The sequence below is a fragment of the Rhea pennata genome, chromosome Z, assembly GCF_028389875.1.
Source record: "Rhea pennata isolate bPtePen1 chromosome Z, bPtePen1.pri, whole genome shotgun sequence".
Lineage (NCBI taxonomy): Eukaryota > Metazoa > Chordata > Aves > Rheiformes > Rheidae > Rhea > Rhea pennata.
Genome location: NC_084702.1, coordinates 59,072,081 through 59,094,758, shown reverse-complemented (window position 1 = coordinate 59,094,758; position 22,678 = coordinate 59,072,081). Strand labels below are relative to the sequence as shown.

General features: G+C 37.7%; 1 protein-coding gene across 6 annotated transcripts in view; it reads left to right on the top strand.

Moving 5' to 3' along the window:
- Positions 1-7,621, top strand: part of ERBIN (erbb2 interacting protein) — a 114,509-nt gene extending 106,888 nt beyond the window's left edge. For all 6 annotated transcript variants that reach the window (XM_062598979.1, XM_062598978.1, XM_062598976.1 and 3 more), the window contains 4 exons: positions 1,668-1,877; positions 2,777-2,869; positions 3,466-3,540; positions 4,986-7,621. In XM_062598979.1, coding sequence (XP_062454963.1) covers positions 1,668-1,877; positions 2,777-2,869; positions 3,466-3,540; positions 4,986-5,093 — 486 coding nt within the window. In that variant the 3' untranslated portion in view covers positions 5,094-7,621. The remainder of the gene's footprint in view (positions 1-1,667; positions 1,878-2,776; positions 2,870-3,465; positions 3,541-4,985) is intronic.
- Positions 7,622-22,678: the final 15,057 nt, after the last annotated feature.

The following is a 22,678-nucleotide window of genomic DNA, read 5'->3' as shown; positions in this document are numbered from 1 at the left end:
GAAACATTTGCTGAAAAGACAGCATTTGGAACTGGGGCTTATTTAAAACATAAAACAGGATTCAGCGTTCACACCAGTATTTAAGGTGGCATAAACAACATGGCATTCTCTCTTTGGAAGACAGAAGTTGCTAAGTATGGGAGGAGGGGGGACGTTTTTCATTTTTCCTCAGCAGGGACTTTGAAAAAAGAAATTTAAAGCATAAGACATTACTGTAAGTGGAAATCAAAATATGGCAAATGGTTTTAGGAAATCAAAGGTAACGAAACTGGTTTTTTAAAAAAAATCACAACAAATTTAATGGTAATTAGCTAAATCTTGTAGGATGACATTCTGTATGCATCTTTAAGGGCCATCTATGCAGGCATGATTTATTACAGTAAAAATAAATGGATCTTTGTAATTTATTATGATGTAGCAATAGATATGTTTTAACATATGTTTAACTTCACTTGCCTTTCTACAGACGTTTAATACTGGGAAATAGCACAGTTGTTGATATATGTGGCCTGTGTAAACTTTCAATCTTTGACCATGCAATAATCAATAGTTTCTTTCCCATCAAGTTTTAGATTTTTCAGAAAAGGCAGTGGAAAATCTTGTAATTTTAATGCATCTGATTTGTAAATAAGGTCAGAAAAAATATTTCCAACCTCAATCCCACCTTTCAGAATCACTTTGATATAGAAATGCATGTTAACAGAGCAGGTTCTGATATGTCTGTTCACATAGCATGGTTAAAGATTGAAATTTGCATGCCTATTTCATATTGAGAATTAGAGTGTTTTAATATCTTTTTATTCTGTAACTAGTGAGATAATGGAAGTAGGTGAAAAAATGTGTAACTCAATTCTAGCATTTTTTGAGTGAGGGAATTCTGCAGACAGATGAACTGTTTGAACTGGGTAAGTGCCTGAGGCCTTCTGGTGAGGAGGGGAAAACCTGCCCATCTCTACACAGAGCTCCAGTGCCAAACAGTAAAGTGAAGGTTTCAGTAAGAAATGTTGCCTGCAGCATCATTCGTAGTGAAATGATTTGAGTGCTCTGTATGTCTTTACAGTTGTGAATTTTACTGTTTGTTGTCAGTGTACCAAATCTAAGAGGTATGTTCTAACAAAAGAATAGTGTTTTTTGGAAATATTCTTATTACAATTTTGACATTAAAATCTTGACCTGTATGAATTTGCTCAGAAGGTTTTCTTGTGGTCACCCAAAGATGATCCGTGAGCATATAATTTCTGTTTGTTAGCTGTGTGGGATTTTAAAGTTGTGTATGATCTACTGAAATTGTTACAAAAATTTCTGAAAATTCATGCACTAGAGGTAAAAGTTATAAAAATATCTAAATAGCAATACTGTTAGATGTACTGCCAGAAAAAGACAATTGTGATAACTCAGTTAAACATATACATATACAAAGAAGAATTTATCTAGTCTGTTCTAGCAGACTAGTGCTCAAAGTTCTTATTTTTCAGATATAGTCTCAGGAGGTCGGAGCTGATGACCACAGTGAAAGTTGAGTGCAACTGTACATGATCCAGAATAGTAATTTTAGTAATGCTTCTAAAATTAAAAGCAGTTAAGCATAAGAAATACTGAAATAATTAAGGAAGAATTGAGGCTTGCTGCTCATAAAATGATTTAAAGAGCATTCATGTTTTATTCAGATACCTTTGACAAATGGACAGATGTGCCAGCCTCAAAGACCACAGGCAAACTACAGCCAAGTCCACCATCTCCCTCCTCAGTCATCAGTAGCAAGACATCCATCTAGAGAACAACTAATTGATTATCTGATGTTGAAAGTTGCCCACCAACCTCCCTATGCACAATCGCAGTGTTCTCCCAGACAAGGCCATGAAATGGTAAAGCAAGAGGTAAGGATAAAATGTAACTTGAATATATGAGTTCTGTCTGTCAGTAGCAGTGAATGATTACTTTTTTTTTTTTCCCCATTACTGCTGCTCTGTAGATGGTGATTGAAATTGTTTAGGAATTTAACTCCAGCAGAAGACAGTGCTAGCTCCGTGCATTTCTGCTGTTGAAACCTTTCTGCTGTTGAAAACTTCTCGTTTTGAGCGCTTTTTCTGTTTATGTGCACATAGTTAGAGATTTAAATGTGGTAGATTTTTTTAAGAACATACCAGAAATCTACACTTCCATGTGTTTTCTGAGATGGATGTTCTTTCTCTGCTGCGTTTATTGATCACCAACTCACTGTGTACGTAATAAATGAAAAAAAATGCAAAGTAGCAATGCAGTTCAGGGTTCTTTGCTATCCAGAATGGTTCAGTAAACTGCAAATATAATAGTATGCAACCCTAAACAAAAGTCAGAATTAAAAAAGTCTTGAGTGTCTGATGCATGCCTGAAAATTATCAATTTTGCCTGTGGATCATGGTAAGAAATTTGCATACCTCTTTGTGGTCTTTTCACTGTGAGCACCATTTATTTTGTTCCTGGAGACAGGCTGTTTCCTCTGTGATTGTTTGGTTTTATAGAAAATTTTGAGCTCCTTGTTTTCATTCTGTACTAGAATGAGAATCTCCAAGTTTTGTGTAAAATAGCTTTATTAGTTCACTCTTCTGGCAAGAGAAAAGGGGGACAGTGTGAAACAGGAACCAGATTTGGTAAAATTCAGCTGGAAGGAACAAGGAGAAAGAAAATTACACAAAAACTTGTTCTCTATAAAAGCTTTTCTTCATCAAAATTACTTTGTAATAGTTGCAGGTGCAAGTTTTCAGCTAGTTCTTCTAACTTTGATTGTAACATTCAGATTCGAGTGAGAATTGACAAGGATCCTGAGCTTGGATTTAGTATATCAGGAGGAGTTGGCGGTAGAGGGAATCCGTTCAAACCTGAAGATGATGTGAGTATTTTATACTAATGCATCTGTTTAAAATCATTCTGATCAGTAAATGTTTTCGGTGTTTAAAAGCAAAACAAAAACCAAACTGCAGGAGCTGGTAGGAGAGAAGTAGAGAAGTATGACTACGGCAAATCAAGAGGGTAGGTGAGCACTGCAGCCATGTGACAATCCAGACGATGACTCTAGCTGAGTGTTCTTTATAGTCTTCCAGACATCAGGCAACTGTTTCCAGATAAGTGAATTACGGGGCTTACATTTACGAAGCCTCTTAAAAGAGAGTATGATTTACCCTACAACCTTATTTCTAGTGGTTGATAATTCATCTTGATGTATACATCTGCCACAAAAACAAAGGCTTCAGTTAAACATCAGACAGATTAAAATTTGCCCTTCAGAACTTTTTTAAAAGCATTTCTCTTTGATTTGATGTCAGAAAAGGATGGCAGTCACAAAAGCAAATATGTCTGTACAATAGTATTAAATGCTTCTCTACTTGAAATGGAAAATTGAAACAATGTTTTGAATTTTATCAGTTTCATGCTACCATACTAGTTGTGAAGTAAACTGTGAAATGTTTTCCACCTCTATTTTTCAAGGGTATATTTGTAACCAGAGTGCAACCAGAAGGACCAGCATCTAAGCTATTGCAGCCTGGAGATAAAATAATTCAGGTACTGTTGTCATCTAATTAAATAGCCTGTCTAACATTCCAGTTCGTTTTCAGTTTGCTTTTCTTCCAAGAACAGAAAGGATACCAGTATCTTTTCCAGAAGCATTTTTGTATGCTGGGATGATGCTTTGAGTTTCCTTCCAGCTAACATTAGGATAGGTGATAAAAGATTGAAGCATTAACAGTTGGCTCATCTTTTAAATTCTGACCATTTCCACACTTGTGAAGACAAAAAATAGTCCTAAAGCTGTTGTTCAAGATGAAATGTGAGCATGCTCATGAGGATTTTACAGTCGCTCAGTTGCTTAACCTGTCACTCCCATGCAGTATTCTGAATAACACGTCATCTGAGCGTCAGACCTTGCCCCTCACATCCCCTCTCCCCAGCTGTCCCTTGCTTTTACACCCCCTCCATCCTGCAGTTCCTGCCCATCTTCACTGCCTCTCCCCAGGCTGATGGGCAAGCACGGGCAGAAGCTCCCCACTTGCTGAGCATAGCCTGGAGGTCACAGCATGAACCTCCTGGCTGCCCCTTCTGCGCCAGGAGAGCCGGAGATCCCAGCCTTCCCAGGGCAGGAGAGCAAACGCCTTCTGGGCTGTGGTTGTGCAGCTCTTCTCTAGGGCGTTGGTACCTTTCAGACCTCTTCTGTGCCAGACTTGTGTGAAACTGTCTAATGAGTTGGGGGGGGGGTCAAGGAAATGCACAGGGTGACTGTAGAAGTCTTTGTGCGCCTGTGGAAACAGGTTAACAGGACATTCAAACAATGCTGTAGCCACGCTTCAAGTTGGCGAGCTAGTCTCATGATAAAATTATTTGCCACATTCCTACCTGGAGAATGTTTATAGAGTTAGACTTGCTGCATTTCAGTTTTTCTCAAAAAAAAAAAAAAAAAAAAAAAAAAAAAAAAAATAGCAGCTCAAATTGCAACCTAGCATGAACAGTTTTGAAAATGAAAGCATATTGAAAACACAGCATGTTTTCAGCATTCCTGTATTCCTCCAACATAAGAAAAAGCCAGCTAACATACAAAAAGCTAAACAAAGATCAAGTTGTTCCAACCAGAAGATTGTATTTTTCAGGATAAATAATTAAACTAAGTAATTCTGTACATGTTTGTTCTTACTAGTGGAAAGAAAGCCAGCTACAGGTCCTAATTCTCTTACTGGTGTAGACATCTGGTGGGGGAAACTTCCAGACCTCCATACAGTAACAGGAATTAGACAGAATTATTTGCTCATGTATTCAATATCTTTGGGGTAACATTTTCCAAGGCTAGGGAAATAGATTCATTTCTTGTAGCCTGCAGCATGTTCTACTCATCAATAATGTAATAGGTAATTTACAATATTTTATTGCCTGTGTTCATTAAAAATATTGGTTATTTTAGTCGTAGTTTAAGCTTCATAAACTACCATGAAATATAAAACTCCTTTCAATTCTTTTAGGCTAATGGCTACAGCTTCATCAATATTGATCATGGACAAGCAGTTTCTTTGCTAAAGACTTTTCAGAATGCAGTGGAACTCATCATTGTACGAGAGGTTTCTTCATAAATACTGTGGATATGGGGAAAAAGCCAACAAATTCATCAAAGGACTTCTGGTGAACTGAATATTTTGACTATTTTTATATATGAAAGGGACTTGAACTATGATCAAAATTTGTACAGATGAAATATTGAACTTGTGGTTAAAGGGGGGAAAAACCACTGTATAGAACGTGCAGGAAATCATTTTGGAAATGCATATGGTGAATAAACTTGTTTTTAAGCATTATAGCAATCTAAGGATCACTCCAAGAACAAACCTGTGTTGTTTTTTTGTACAGATGGTAGGTTTATTTTTGGATAATTCATACACATTACTAAACTTTGTGCAAGGCTTTGAGAAGCCTAGGTTGTAGCCAACGGACAGATGGCAGGGCTGTCTGTCCTGTAGCTGTTTATTGCCTTTATTTTTATTCACCAGATATTAATGTGTTAGTGAAACCACTTCTGTAGATGTGGACAGGAGGTATGAAACTTTGGTTGGCTTTGCTATGTGCACGTTGTATAGATGAATGGGTGGATGGAAGGTGGTGCTGGTGGGATGGAATAAAGGCCAGGTGAAACAACTATTTACTATCTAAATTTGGAATCAAGAGAGAAGAAAAACTGTTTAGTTTTGGAGTGTATGTCTACCAATAGAAAATGCAATAAAAGCTTACAGTGTTTTTTTTTTTAGGAAGACTATAATTACAAATTTGTGATCTTCTACAGGATTTGTTCTTAATGTAGTCATTGAATATTCATTTGCAATCGCATACATGCGATTCAAGTTTAGTTGTGTTTGGTTTTTTTGCATACATATTTTTTTCAGCTGTACTGTGGAAATGTGCCCAGAGATTTTTCTCTGCCATGGAAATCCCCAATTTGTGCAAATGGTGATGCTTTTATCTTTATGAGATGTACTCCATTTTAATCTTACAGATTTTAAAAATGAAACTGAAATGGCCAGTTTTTAAGATTGTTGCCTGTAAAATACATCTGAAAACATACGAATGATATAGGAAGGTTATAAACGTCATCTTGATTTTGTTTGGCCTTTGCATTACCCTGTTAATCAAAAAGGAAACCATACGCGTGGAGCTAGGTAACCAAAGCAAGTCTGTGAAACTTTGAGTAGCGATGGAGAATTGCTGTGGGGAGCCGAGGAGCAAAGGGAGGGCGTACTTGCAACCCACCAGTTCGTAATGATGTTTCTTAAAGGGCTGTTCCTACAGGTAACTTTAAATGTGAACTAGACACTTCAGAGTCATTAAAGGGTTTCTAACTATATTAATAAGTGATTTACCACAGGCTGCCTTTGTTCCTTATTACTGTATAAAATACTCAATTATGCTTTTATTAATTCTGTTTACCAGAAACGTTAGTTTTCTTTCTCCTTTGTAATTGAATAGAGACTGCATAATCTGCAGTGATAATTAATACACGGTTGTTATGGACCAGGGAAAAGTGCCATAGAAGACCAGTAACTGTTTTTAATCGGGGCTAATGATTAGCCTGTCATTGGAGCAATATTTAGTTATTGCAGTTAATTTTTAATTATATATGAGTTGGTAGTTTGAACTAGTTCTGGTTGCTTTTTTTTTTTTTTAAAAAAAAACTTTGTACAAAAACAAATGCTTTTAATAAAGCTAGCAAAATCACCAACCTCCTTTTGGTTTTGGAAAAAATGAGCTGGAAGAGAAAGGAATTATATATAGCTAGCGGTAAAAATCAGGCAGTAAGTGAACTCCAATACTATTGCACTTCTTTCAGAGATGTTAACTGTTGCTTATTGTACTGTGTATAGTTCTAATTTTAACTGAAACCCTTTAACAACTCTTTGTATATTTTAATTTTAGTTGATTTTCAGTAATATTTACATAGGAAATGATTTTTTTGATATACTAGCAGAAATGTGGTGTATTTTGATAAAATTCACGTATTTTCTGTGTGCTGTTAATCTCTAAAGAAAAGAATGAGAAACATAGCTATATAATGGCAGGCTTCAGTGTTCCCCTTCTAAGATGTCTGTTGTTTAGTTTATATTTTTTTATTGAAAATGCAAAATGTTCACATCACATCTTCATTACTTCTAATCACGTTATTTTTATCACACACTGCCTTTTAAAGGGAATGCATACAGACAAGTCCTGAATTAACTTGGTCTTATACATAACCTGATCTTTGGGAAGGGAAAAGAGTTCAAAAAGCAGAACTGATTCTTTACTGATCTTGGATGGACTTTATATACATTTTGCAGAACATTTTAAATATATCACTAAGAAATGATACTGTATTCTACTTTGCTTTAATGTTAACAGAAATTTTAAACTATATTGCGTCACTTAGTTTGCAAAGTTATGTATTGCAGGAAAATGCTACCAAAAACTGCTTGGCTATGGTAGAAGTGCAGAAGTAGAGATTTACAGCAAGAAGCTTAGTACTTCTTGGGGAAATACTTGGCCAAAGTTTGTCTTCAGTAAATTAGCAAATTAATAATCATCAAATAAAATGTTGATTATGCTGATTTTATTCAGTAAACCTTGGAGTCTGTAATGGGTTGAAATGTGTTTGTTCCTTTGGTGTCTGTGTGTAAAGGTAAATAAATAAATGTCAATCTAGATGATTTTACAGAGAGTGGGAGGAAGATGTCTCCTGAATTAGTCCAGCCAGGATTCAGCAGGAGGAGAAACCATATCAGCACTTTTCATTTTGAATGCATCTTAAACTACATTTTAAATAGAATAAAATACATCAGCAGCATAAGTTACTCAGCATGGCAGTGAGTTGATGCAAACTCTGTTAATTCTTTCTATTCTATATAGTTCATTAAAGAATCAGTTCAACTGATACAGTGGAAAAAATGAAATCTCCCACATATTTATTGTGTAAATATTTTGAGTTTCTCTTTTGGACTGGAGTTAAAATTGACATGTATATACTTGAAAGCATTCTATGAACACAAACATAGCAATAAGCAACACAGTTAAACTTTTATGATTATTTTTTAGAAATATTCCCTTGTCAACAGCTATGAAATGTTTTTATTGATCAGCATTTATTCAACATTCCAAATTTTTGTATATAATTAGACTGTTTGAGTAACACATGGAGAATAGATAATAAACTAATGCTCTTTAAAGTTGTGTGTAACTGATTTTTTTTTTAACTTACAGGAAACTTTCCATAACACAATTATATTTTTCCATAGTTTCTGTAGGACCTTATCCTCTATCAGTATCTATCAGTAAATGCTTATTTGTGTTTTCTGGCTCCCTGTATCTTGGTGCCCAGAGGTCTGCTCTAGCGGATTGCACTGCAGGACTGCTTTACTCATAAAGGTATTTGAATATACGAGCTTTAGGCTAAGACATTAGTCTTAGGCTAAGTATTTATCCAAAGAATTAAAATGCTGTATTGCTTTGACTCTGCTCTGTATGACTGTGAGTTATTCTATTTTTCATTCACTGAGAAAACAGAAATGAGAGCAGAAGGAAACTTGCTGCTGCTTGGATTGTTTGTATGGCCAGGGAGTATCCAAGAAATTCCAGGAGGCTATGGGCTGGTTGGTTAGTGGCTCCTTCCTAAAAAGATATGTAATCTTTTTATGTCTGATGCAAATTGCTTCAATAGCTGAGAAGGCAGGGCATGAGGAACAGGGAGTGCTCTGCTGACAGGATACAAGGGTTACGTGGTAAAGTGAAGAGCTGGGCACAAAATTTCAAGGGAAAGGTAACACAGCTTTACATCCAGTTTTCTTGGAAACCACCTGACAATGTATTAATGCAATTAAACTGTATAGTCTTTTTTTTGTTTGTTTGTTTGTTTTTAATGATCTGATGTATCAGTCTGACTAACTTACTATGAATGTTTTCTCTACAGGAAAAAATACGGATTCTGAATTACAGCCCTGATGACCCTGGAGCACGGGGTCCCTCCCGATGTTTCTTTGTACCTGTTCTCCCCTCCTTCAAGGGGCTTCCCCCTCTCCTGCCCCCTCATTTTACCCTTGTGGACTCTTCTGGAGTCTTTGTCTTTTTTGCATTAGACTTCAGATTTACTTTCTTTCTCATTTCAGGGGTATTTGTAGGTGTGCCTGACTCCTATGCAACTGAGCCTTTGATCTGCTACTCTATTTCATTAGTCAACAGTTTACCTTTTCATCGGACACTGACTTGGGTTAAACCAGATTTCAGAACGTGCCCAGAAGATTCTGTTGCAGCATCTGTGCACCTCTCTCGAAACTGGGCTCCCACTGTGCCATGTACTACAAATGCAGTGTAAGAGCTATGAAACGTGCAGTTAACTTACAGCTGGTGTATCTTAATGGCTGAGAGAGGACACTTTCAGAGATGTAATGGAAAGATGCAGGAGCGTAGTATCATGCAGCTAGGCTGGCAATGGTTCCAAGATGGCCAAGGACAGCTCTGTATGCAAGTGTGTATTACTGAAATGATGGGGCTTTTCTAGCGTGCTCTAAACTTCTGGGCATGAAAAATTGTAACATTTGCAATCACAGTAGCTTAAACATCTATATTGCAGCTGCCTAACATGAAGTGAAATAAGGTTCTGCACTTAATACATTTCCGGAGATATAGCTGGATATGGCAAATTGCTTAGCTATTTATGTTTCCTCACTAGCAAAATTAAAAATGGTGACAGAATATTCACTTTCATTTGCAAGACTTGTGAAAATACTGATTTGGATAAACTACTTAAGGAATGACTGTTAATAGTGGAACTGGTAGTAGATGCTCTACAGAGATGTTCTTGTTCAGTTGCTGATTTTGATGATTTGCAAGAGAAACATTGAGGGGGAAGAAAACGGGGGAGAAAGCTTTCTACTGAATTGTAAGTATGCACTGGTAAAATGCATGATCTGAAAGTATGATGCAAAGGCTCCTGACATCATAGTATTTTAGCATATTTGATTGATTTTTGTTTGCAACAACTTCCACTCAAAACAACATAATCACTAGTCATTTTGAACAAGGAGAAGATACGTTTGCTGAGAATGTTTCTGCCGACACTACTTCATTGAAAGCCATGGCTCCTCTTCTGAGAAAGTGAGGTTTTCCAATAAATACTGAGAGAAATTTTGATAGCTGGTTAGTTGTCATATTATTTAATCCTGGGAAAAATGAAATAGTTAGCTAATGAGATAATGTTAAATGATTAGCTGTAATGTAAAATGATTGATGGTTGGTTTGAATGCATGCAAAAGTTAGAAACTATGCTGGAACAGGTATTTTCCAGATACTCTCCCAAATTTATTTTCTCCAAATATTTTTTTTTCTCTTGCATTTTAATTCTAAAAGCTGTGAAAATACAGTTGGTGATTTAAACAATGGAAATAACTCTGGAGTAAGTGACTTGTGGCTTATGAATAGTACACTGTAATTATTCAATTACAGCATTAATACTGATGCTTTTTTTAACATGTCACCAAAACACTAAAATTTTGAAAGATTTTTTGCATTAATGTTGAGATCAATTTGTTTTGTAACAATATTATTTTATACTGGTTTTGCATAAGTTACAAATAAAATGTTAGTATTTGTTTGCAAAACTTAGTTGAGACCTGTAGTAATAACAGATAAAAATACATTCATAATTAAATTTACATAATGATAACCTTCCTGTTTGATGCTTTTTAAAACAAATTCTTTTCTTCTAAACCTCCTCTTTGTGATAATCAAAAAAAAAAAAAAATCTTGTAGCTTTTAGGTTTTTTTAAAGCTAATCCATTATTGATGTTACTTACACAATTAATTCATAAGAAAGTAAACTTTCATGACTGAATTATTTCAGATTTCCTCTTACTTGTTCAAAACTGGGTTTTTTTTGCCCCAAATACTTCATATGATAAAACTTCATATGAAGACAAAGTGTTTTCTTCTATATGCTTCTGCCAGCAACTGTGATACGATTAAAGAGAAGTAATAATATAACGTATATTTTAAGAATTTATCAGGAGGTAGAAAACTTAGTACAAATTCCTTTGTCTGAGAGAAGCAAGATGGAGAACAAGACCCTATAATGTAGTAATTCGGGCACTTCTGGAAGGGAGGGGATGTCCTCTGGCTTGGGCCCCTGCCTTTCTGCATTAAACAGGAAATGGATTAAAATACACAAACTGTTCTGAGGTTAAGGACTTTACCAACCCAGGCATCAGTAGCAGCCACTGTGCTGTGTTATCAGGCTGTGTGTGCTGCATGCTCTCCACCCCAGGTGATGCCTAATTACTGTGGTCCCTGGGCTGGGGGAGGGTTCCTCTCTCCTCTGCTCAGCAAGCTGTATTGCAAAGTTTAGGGACCAGAGCTCTTCTGGGCCAGCCACCAGCTCAGGTGGGGGCACAGCTTGAGGGGCCTTTATTAAAAAATTAATTAAAATTAAAAAGCTGAATTTTAAAATACTTTCTTTTCCTCTCCTACACATACATACACTACTGATTTTAAATGTATATTCGTCAAATTTCTTGTTCAGTTACAGGAACTTGCATATAGCTTAAAAGAGGGTCGTCTTTAAAAAAAAAAAAAAAAAAATCCTTTTGAAGCAGACATGCTTCTGTAATCCAAGCAGTATTGCCTGGAAAACAAATACAGATTTCTTAAGTGATTGAGGAAATGCTGTGTTGAAATGATAATTGGATACAGATTCTGTTTCCAAATCTACCTTTTGCCTGCTTTGACTCGCTTTCCCAGTCTGTCAGTGGTAGTGATGATCTTCTGCTGTTAACATGCAATCCAGAGATAAAAGTACTACCAAATGCTACTGGTTGTCAGCTAACTCCATCTTACTTTGGAATAACTTCTAAAAGAACTGAAAGCTAAGTAACACTCTTCTAGCTTTGATTATTTGCACAATTTTACAGGGAAAAGGCAATTCCTTTTATAAAACACACTTCAACAGCTGCTGATTTGACTCTTAACTTATATTGCTATGCTAAATGCAATAGTCCTAACCTTTTTTCATGTGATTGCCATAAACAAAAAGATCAGATGCAAAAATCTCACAACTGTTTCAATTTAACAGTGATGGCCTTTATAGATTACAGCTGTAAATGAGGCAGGATATTTGAAGACCTGTCAACATGACAATTGAGATTTCATCCATTCATTTCAGTATGTTTAGGATTTTAAGGTTTGAGCTAAAATTTCAGCTGGTAGAAATAATTCACTAATAGAAAAATTTTATGCTAGAAAAATCTTTTCAAAAAGGTTCTGGGCAGAGAGAGAAAACTGGCCTTATCTTTTAAGTGCATTTTACTTCATTTTTGAGATTACAGATGATGTTGACTGAAGGACTTCATAGAATTGTTTGTGTTCTGCAAGATGTTTGCCTCTACTACACAACCATCTCATTAAAATAATCACAGTAAGGCATACTTGATAAATCTGAGAAGTATAATGATGGGAAGCAGAGGAAAGCTTTTTTTTTTTTTGGCCTTTAGGAAGAACTGTAGCTTGAGAATGAGATCTATAATCTGTGAAATGCTTAAAGTTAACCTCATCGGCTGTGTCTGTACTTGAAAGCTAGTTCAGATGTGAATCTGAATAAAGTAGGTGCTTTCTAAATTCCCACTTCTATGTGCAGTTTTACTCCAAAATAAAATGCCTTGAAATAACTCTGGATGTTGGCAAGATTTATGCTGTTGTTTTATGATTTAATGTTAATAACCCACTTTGATGAGAAGCAGTTCATACCATCAGAATTGAGGTTTTGGTGACCTGTAGAACTGAGCAAGCCTCTTTACATGAATTTATACGTTGAGTAAAATTCCTGACTGATTACAAGAGGCAGAAAAATATACTGACCTGACTTGGCACATGTCTGCGCAAAAACTAAGAAAAATAACAGAATTCTCAGAAGTCACTTTGAACAGGCAGTCTACTCTGAAACGTGGTAGGAAATAAGCATTTGAAAATTGTCTCATTTTAATTCACAAGAAAAATAATATTTTTATTGTAAGAGGCACGTTTATTCCCTGTGTATATATCCCCCTCTCAAGCACCTATGCAAACACCAAACACACTGCTTGTATGCTTTAATGAGAACCACGAGAACCAAAGGTGCTAGCTACAGTTAAATGACAGCATTATTTTAAACATTTGTACCTTCACTCAAACTTTTCTTGAAGTCATGGATGTCAAAAATTCCCTAAACTCAAACTGCTTTATGCAGTTGTTGTTTTAATGTTTGGATTTTTTTTTTTTCATGAAGACTCTTAGTTGTGTTTTTGAGTTCAGGGTGTAGTTGCAGAGTTATGAACGTCTGCTTGAAAAAGAGGACAAAGAATACAGCATCTTTAGCATCCTGCAGAAGTACTAATGTGAGTTGATATGTAAATAGCCTACACTGAAACATCTAGTTATTTGACAACCAAACTCAGTTGAAAAATACTATCAAATGGAGTATCAAAGTCAAATGGCCATCCTATTGCCACATGTGCTGTTTTCCCCTGAACAATATACATATTAGTCTTTGTTTAGTACAGAGTTGCAGTAGGTTAGATGAGTAACGGACATTACAGAACCACACAAAGAACAACGAATTGACGAAAAATATTATGGCAAGTGGAAAAAGCAGTTTGACAAACAGACAACTTCTTTGGGCAAATATAAACCTATAAGATTAGCCTTTTTTTTGCTGAGAATGATGCAAATTCACTGAGACTTTCATGTACCCAAATAAAACAAGATTTCTCAAGCACAGCTTTTTGCCGATCAGCTTATTGTTGTACTTAGCTTGACGATAATATGCTTGATATTCTATGCGTCAATCAGGTTAGTAGAAAGTATTACTTTATATGATTTACTGGGCTATTCCAAACGTTGTTTGCTGCAACATTAACCAGGCCATTGGCAGCTAGGCTCTCCTTGCCAGTAATGCTGTTTGATCTTAACACAGATTGATGGAAGTCAAGCATTGTTTCTATTGTAGAAGAACAGAAAAAAATGAAATTGCTCATGCTTGTTCTCCTATTTGAACTAGTAACACTAGTCTCACTTGTTGATCATGTTTCCTCAAATACTGTTCAATGAAGTTGTAATCAAACAGAAAGTGTTGCTGGTTCTCTCTAATTAACAATTTTGGCAATGATGGTAAGAATTAGTCTGTTAGATTCTCTCACTTTGAAAAAGATAGATAATAATGGAAAACATTACTGAAGTAGCTTAAAGATCTTGCAAGAAAGAATACATGTTAAAAAAAAAAAACAGCTATAATTAGTAGACCTGCATTGACTATATATGTTCTGAGCAAGTAATAATAATACAGCAAGCCTTCTAATAGATATTGAATGACTTTCTGAGAATGACTTAGGAGTGTCTCCATTATTACAGAAAGTTAAGTGAAAAGTATTTTTCCAAGCTTCTTACCGGTTAAGAATGATTGAACTAGTGAACTCAGTTCAAGAAAGCACCTTTTCTTCTCATAGCCTTGCAGACAATTTGAGATTGGCAGGGACCGCTGGAGACTGTCTAGTCCAACTCCTGCCCCACTCAAAGCAAAGTCACCTATAGCAGGTTTCTTAGACCAGTGTCCTGTCAGGTTTTGAACAGCTCCAAGGATGGGAACTCCACAGCATCTCTGGGCAACTAGTTCCAGGCTTTGAACCCCTTAGAGTGTGGAGGAGGGAGTTCTTATGTTTAAATGTAGAAAAACACCTGGGCCGTCATGCCTTTGGCCCTCACCCCCTGAGCCATGTAGTCATTCTTGATGTGCTCCAGGTCTCCTCTGGCTGTACCAGTTGCCTCCATGTGGAAAAGCAATGAGGTAACAGACTGACAGCTGGCAAAGCCTCAGCAGTGTCTCTGCAATGTCACATAGCCAAGACCCCAGCAAGCCACAAACCTCCCACAGCAGGTCAGGTTGGCAGATGGGGGCCTCTGTGCCCTGCAGCAGGGAGTCTCCTGCTACTATCACTCACCGCTTCCTCCTGGTGTTCCTGCATGGTTCAGGCTTGGCTGCTTCTGTGGGCACAGTTCCCAGCCCTTCTGCTGTTACCAGGGCAATGTACCTTGCCTGTAGTTGCAGATCTGTAGACGGTGAGTTTCCAGCCTTTGCCATCATGAGGGTCTCCATTTCCTAACCTTATAAGCACAAACTTTGGCTGCCTCTTCTTTTGTACAGTCGTGGGTTTTGGCTCTTATCTGCAGGGTCTCGGAGAAGATTTCCGTAACACAAGCAGATGCACTTGAACTTTTTTGAATTTTAAGTTAAATAGAGTTATCATTATGACAGTGAAGATAATTAGGGTAGGTGGAGCAAAGCCAAAAAAAAGCTTCATTCATATTTTTTAAACACTGTAGCTAGAGTAGAAGAAATGGTGATGCATATAAGACTTATTAAATTGCTTTTGTAACATTGCTAAATTTATGATTTAGAAATGTTTAGAATTCTTGAATTTATGTTTTGGATGCTTGAATTTCATGAAGTAGTATTTTGTCAAGGTATTGTTGCCTACGCATTTGCTCTTCTGCAGCACTTTTTTTTGTAACAAATAAGGCATCTCTACACATTCCATTAAGATTACATATGAGTTTCTGGCAGTGATTTGCACAAATAAGATGTGATTCTAGCCACAATGTAGTTCCAAAGCCTGATGATATGAAAGAAAGGTCCCTAGTTAGTGTGAGATTAAAGAAATTACCTTGTGTATGTTGCACAACCTTAATAATCTAAAAACTTGGACGGGTGAACTCTACCCAGAGATATATCCATGAATTGTTGCTGAAGTTACAGAGCTGTGCTCACATGTCTGAGAACAGACTGAATCCCAGAATCTACGAGTTAAATTTTTATGATTTTTTTTTATACCTATAGGATTGAAATCACTGTCTACAAAAAAAGTCCTTTTTTTTCACTTTTCTTTAAGTCCTTTCTCTCAGAATTTTATAAACTGACATATGGTAGATAAAGACTACAAAAAGACTACCTTTCACTCTTTATTTTTTCAGTACAGCAGTAGATAAGAGGGTAGCAGTCAGCAACTGTATAACCATGGCCTTTGGATATCCCTGCAGAGTTTTCCATATCAATATTTTGCACAGATATCGCAGAATCCCAATGGACTTGCAGAAGAGATTAAGGAAGATGTAGCTCTTCCAACAGTTTCAAACAACACGTATGCTCCAGGTCATGTAATGGGGTATGCTATGCAGCTTCTTCAGCCCTCAGCTCTGATCTAAATCATAGCTGCAGTCAGTATTATGCTACTACCTTCTACTGAAGTCAGTTACACTGACTCAACAAACAATGTCAGATAGTACAGCAGCTTTAAGTCACTTGTATTAAATTGAATCTGTTGACCAAGCTGACTCTGAAACCTACAGCATTAATACATGCTAGTAAATGGATACCAACAGTCCCGAGGCACGGAGCAGCTACAGAGCTTTCTTAAGAGATTTGGCATGTGCTGTTTAGTACTGACAGGATCCTACATCTATGTAAACTGTGTGTGAAGTTAGCTTTCTCTCTGTTAGAATACCACAGGCTATACTGCCCAGAAGGGACTGGTGTTGTCTGTGTGCCTGTTCTCCTTAACAGAACACTATGGACAGCTGCCCGGAGTGCTTTCAAAGATGGTTGTGTTTATTCTGTGACAGGCAACTATCACAAGCTAATTACAAATGAAGCCTCCACTTAGGCTTCACAGCCCTGAGTGCTCTAGTAGAGTTGAATATGAAGTTAAAGCCTACCTTATATAAATTGCTCAAGACTTCCTTGATTTTATATCACAAAACGTGTGCTCTGCAGAGAAAATTCTTTTGGAAGTATTTAAGGCTCAGTTTATGGAAGGCTAAAGAAGCCTTTCTAAAGTTTCTGTTTGTCTGCTTCCATCAGCCCACCCGCTACCTGCTTTAAAGGTGACTTCCTAGACAGAAAGTTACTCTCTTTTTTTTTTTTCTGATCATTAAAACAGGTTTCACTGTAACCTGCTTCTGAACTGAAAATGTTTTGCTATTGGTACTTGCAATTAACATTTCCTGATAATTGCTTTATGAAACTCATATGAAGACCAGGAAATAAAATTTATGAAAAAAGGTTAGTATTTGCTCTCTATATTCTCAGATTTGCCTTGTCTTGCTAAAAAAAAAAAATCTTTTTTTGTTTTCAAGGATTGCTTATTCATCCATATGACCATCTATGTTGTTAGTGTATAGACAGTTTAACATTTGTTTGCCTTCACAGTATGTGAAAAGTGTGCTAGCCAGGGGACTTTGCAAAACCCCACTATGTCTAATCTGGAAAAACTCAGAAGGAAAGGAAAAGAAGAAAGAGATTGTATATATTTAGAATATACAATGCAAAGCGCTGTGGTTGCTGATAAATCAGTTCCATCTTTGAAGCATAATTTGCACCTGTTTTTACATATCATGAACAGGGATAAGTAAAGAATAACGTTCTCCTTTCAGAAAAAATATTAATGCCTATTTTTGAAAATTTAATGCAATGACTATAAAACTGTTCTCCCAAGCACCTTTAGCAATTCTGGGCAACTCTGCAATTGCAAAGCATTTTCTGAAATCATGGTTAGCGAGTTCTAGGACTGGAGCTCAGTAAAAATGTATTGTTTGGATTGCCAAGAAACTGATGTTGGTCCATTCTTAATTTTCTTGGATGATAACAGGACTACAAGGATGATCAGAGGGCTGGAGCATCTGCCCTATGAGAAAGGCTGTGAGAGCTGGGCCTGTTTAGCCTGGAGAAGAGAAGACTGAGGGGGCATCTGATCAATGTCTATAAGTACCTGAAGGGAAGGTGTCAAGAGGATGGGGACAAACTCTTCAGTTGTCCCATGTGACAGGACAAGAGGCAATGGGCAAAAACTGAAGCACAGGAAGTTCTGCCTGAATGTGAGGGGGAATTTTTTCACTGTGAGAGTGAAAAAGGTTGCCCAGAGACGTTGTGGAGTCTCCTTCTCTGCAGATCTTCAAGGCCCGCCTGGATGCAACCCTGTCTAACATGCTCTAGGTGAGCCTGCTTGAGCAGGGAGGTTGGACTAGATGATCTCCAGAAGTCCCTTCCAACCTTACTATGATTCTAACCTGTCCTGCTGCTTTATATCTGGTTCAAATGTAAGATCAAAGATGTGACATTTGTAGCGCAGAGATGTATGGAGATTTCTTCATCTTCCACTCAGAAGACAGAATATCTGTCTATCTAGGTAACTTAAAGGGTGTTGGGAGTGTTTTTCAGAAAGGCTTACAGTTTGCAGGCTTGAGGACACATGCTATTATCCCTCAGAAGCTACTTAAGAGAGTTATGACATGCCAGGAAGTTTAACAATCTCCTCACATAAATGTTGAAGAAATGCAATAGGTGATGTATTCACGCTCTGAAAAGCAATGCAGAGCAGATTCAATCCCTCCAGCTATTTGAGCTGAGTTTTTTTTATTATTATTATTATTATTATTTTAACTTCTGTGAGCTCTCTAACTAGTCTCTTCATGGATCAAGCAATACCTGGTGATCTCTGTACCCTACCACATGAGCTACAGTCCCTTCTCCCCACTCCCCCCTTTTTACTTCCTTTTAACTCCTACTTTTTGGAAATGGGGTGGAAGGCTGGATAAGGCTGCTGTTCCAGACATTACACTTAACCTGGGTTGAGAAAGAGGAAAAGGAGACAAAAACACTAGCCTGAGATGCTTTAACAGAAGACTGCTGCCCTTCTAAGAAGAAAGGTCCAATCTGGAGCCTTAGTGTCCTCCTAAACCTCCACTGCCAGGTTGTATGTGGAGATGCCTCTTTTGCCAGCCACTGGTGAAGCTCTGCTTCCTGCCAGATAACAGTACTGATGATGAGTTGACAAGGGAAGGCAGCTCTGAAGCTCTTGCTAGTGGGAGCTCTAGAGAAGAAGTAATAGTGGCAGCACTATTCATTTCAGCTATCTAGGTTGGACCAGGATAGCTTGGTATGTGTATAATAGTGGGCCAAGCCACAGTATCCAGAACAAAGATCAGATTTGGAGCTAGGATTTCTAATGGCTTTCCTCATCTTCTCAAAACAAAGTTTCTGGCATGAACAGCATTGGCCAACACAAGCTCCTGGGCCCTGGGAGTCTGGGCAGGAGCAGGTGGGTAACAGGACACAAAAGGAAAGGCTGGGGGTCACCTCTAGCTGCACCAAGGACCCTGCTTAGTTGCTGTTTACTGCTTGGTCAACTGCTGTAGGGTGGCTCCTTCTAGCATCTAAGAAATCACCTTCATCAATCCAGTCACAGATAAAGGCGAGAGTATCTAGGAAAGGATATAACTGATGTCCTCTTTTTATCTGAGTCTTTAGTCTGAACTCCACTTTCATGCTCACAGTAGAAACAGAAGGCAGTTTTACTCACTAATGGGTCAGGCACCGGATCATAGGTTTAACCCATAGTACAACTATCTTTGTTCCTTATGTGACTGTATATCACTCTATCAACTGAAGATAGAATAAGATTTTTTTTTCATTCATTTTAACTTTCCTTGTGAAAGAAACCTGTACACTAAGTTGATCCTTCCCTCTTCAAAAACACTTCCTTGGGAATTTGTTTAATAATATATATATATATATTAATATATATTTATATATATATATAAATACATATATATATGTATATATATGTATATATATACATATATATATATATATATGACAAAAGTATGCCAGATCAGCAGTCTAAGGATGGAGTTTCACAAAGGAAATGAACTGATCTCATGGCTCACCACAGCCAAAGGGAACAGCCTTGCTGTCCCCCTTCTTGTGATGGTTCTGATAGTATTCTCATTACCTTAACAAGCTGATTCAGCTAGCTAAGCAGACACCCCACACACACACTTTCAAAAAAAATAAAAATAAAACCTACATCAGGTCAAACAACTGCAAATACAATGGAGAAGGTGAAATCACATGTTTGGGAGTGTGACTGCTTCTTTTGGCATAAGTATCTATCCTCTAGATCAGCTCCGGCATCTCTTAAAGCCACACTGTATTTCAGCTGCCACCTACAGATACCTATGTTCTCCACAGTAAAAGTATGTTTCAGAGGAAGATTTGCCTCTGGGCACATTTAGAACTGCAGGTACTTAACACTGCAGGTACTGACTTGGTAACAAACTTTCATCTAAGCTCTACCGATAGTCAGAAACTTGTGGCTAAGGGTACTGTGTCCAGCCTGTTTTCAGAGCATGAGCCCTTCAGATTAAAGGTTGGAAAACTTGCCCCGGGGGCCTGAGTTCAGTTCTCTTGTCCAGTTGAAGGGCTGAGAATTTGCTTATCCAGCTCTGGTGCTGAATGATAACACTCCCAGTTAGTCCTCTCAGTGGTTTAAGAAATTTATTTTTACAGCAAAAACTGAAACATTCATTCTGCAGGGCAACAGAATGAAAGACAGCAATGCTAACACACAATTGATCAGCCATGGATTAGACAGCTCCAAAAATAAAATATCTAATTTCTAGGCCTTATTTGAATCATCATTAACATAAAACGTTTGCACATTGATTCTTTCTCCTGCAGTTTTACCTATTTTATTTTTTTCCTCTATAATGCTGGCTCCTCAAATACTTTTAGACTTCAAATAGTTTGGCATTCATTATTTGCTTCTGGCATTTTAACAACAGTCTCTGTGCACTGAGGGTGCCAACTTTTTCTTTTTTTTTCTTGCTGTTCTTCAGATTATTTATTTTTTTTTCATATTTTCCCCAAGGTAATTTCAGCCTATAGGAACTTAAACATCAGATGTAAGTGGCGTTTTCACTTCTGTTTTATTAAAACCTGAAAAATGTTATCCCAGTCAGTTCTGACATCACAGAAGTTCTCTCTTAGCAAATATTAGAGCTCATTTTTCTGGTACCCTCCACTGAGAGATCCATGGAAAAAGGACATAAACGTCCAAAGTACTAATAGTTTCTTTTTATAGTAACAGTTTAAAAATCCCTGCTGTGTCTTTGGATAGGATGTATTGGTTAAAGCACGGGAAATCTTTATGTAATATCTGTATAGGTAGAATAACCATACCAGACTAATTTTGCCTAATATATAAGATTTTAACTTTTGTGAAGTTAAACTTTCTTAGTTTAGGCTACATAAGAAGCTGTAGGGATGTCAAAAAAAAGGGTTTAATTTGGATCTGGATTCTTTTACTTTGTGGATCTGAATTCCCTTTAGAAAAAGAATATGACTGTGCATTAATTAGAATTCTCAAATAAACACCTCTTGAAACATATAGGTAGGTAATTTTAAGTCATTCCAAACAATTGTCTGAGAATTCTTTTAATTAAAACTCTGTAACAGATCCTTTCTAAAGTATTAGCTCACTGTCAATCCAAATATACAAGCACCAATAAATGAAGCACTACCATGACTTACCCATGAAGATTCCATAACAACTGACTTAGATGCTCAAGGAAGTTTCACAAATTTGTTATCTTTTTCAGCCTACATAGCTTCAAGACTATCTCAGTCCCTTCTCAGTTCAGATTTGGGATATGAAGGTTTTAAAAGCTAGAATGCTCACATCTGAAACAGAAACCTTATTCTTTCAGTGCCAAGATATGCAGATCTTCACCCCTTAAGCTAAAGACAGACTACAGTTAAGTTTTAATATACCAATCACACACACATATAGTGCTCAGTACTCATTCTCTTTAGTTAATTTAATTTCCAGAGAATATGAACTGTAACTCCAAGTAAAAATCAATGCAATTGGGACAGATCGCCAGTCAAGCTGTAATACAGTCATTAACAACCTATTACTACTCTTCTTGTTTAAATATAATATAAAGCTGTGAAGGGCTCATTCTCTAGCATAATTAAACAGCCAGTACTTTAGAATTATTAATATAGCTTATTGAACTGAGTTACTAAAAATATTTAAGTGGCAAACTTATTTATGTTTTCTTTAATTTCTGTGGGCATATCTTAATCTGCCAGCAGAGCACCTGGATTTCCTGCCGAATCAGCCTTCTGAGCCAAACCTGACCGATTAAAGGTAGGGTTTTATACTTAGACTCTTAAATATTGCAAGTTCGAAACAAGAAGCCTTTCACTTTGCCAAAGGATAAGAAAACCAACTAATAAGATACTTACACCTCGTTTGTGATTAGCAAGATGCGCTGTCCCTACAGCTGCACCCTTTACACGTGTGATGGAGCTAACGGCCTCTCCGGCCGTAACCGCCCGCATAGCGGGCGGCTCCTGGGCGGACACGCTCCTTTCCTCTGCTACACGAACGCCCTAGGAGCCGGCGGCCGCTCCTTCCCCCCAGCCAAGACTGCCGCCGCGGCCTTTCGTGTGGGAGAAGGCCGGGGCGGGTGGAGGGGGGGGAGCGGCCGTTAACGGCCGGGCCGCGCGCGGCCCTCTCTAGGCGGGGCTGAGGCCCGTCCACCGCCCGCCCCGCGCAGGGGGACACCCCCTCCGACTCCTTCGGGCAGCGGACAGAGGCGAGGAATTTTCTCCTCGCCTCCTCCAGGAGGACCCTGGCGCCCGGGCTCGCAGTCCGCCGCCAGCCCCGCCGAGGCCAGTCGGAGCGGGACGGTGGCGCCAGCTCCCTTAAGAGCCTCAGCCAGCGCGAGACGAACGGCCCCGGCTACCCGCCGAGAAACACCTCCAGGGAGCAGTCGAGTC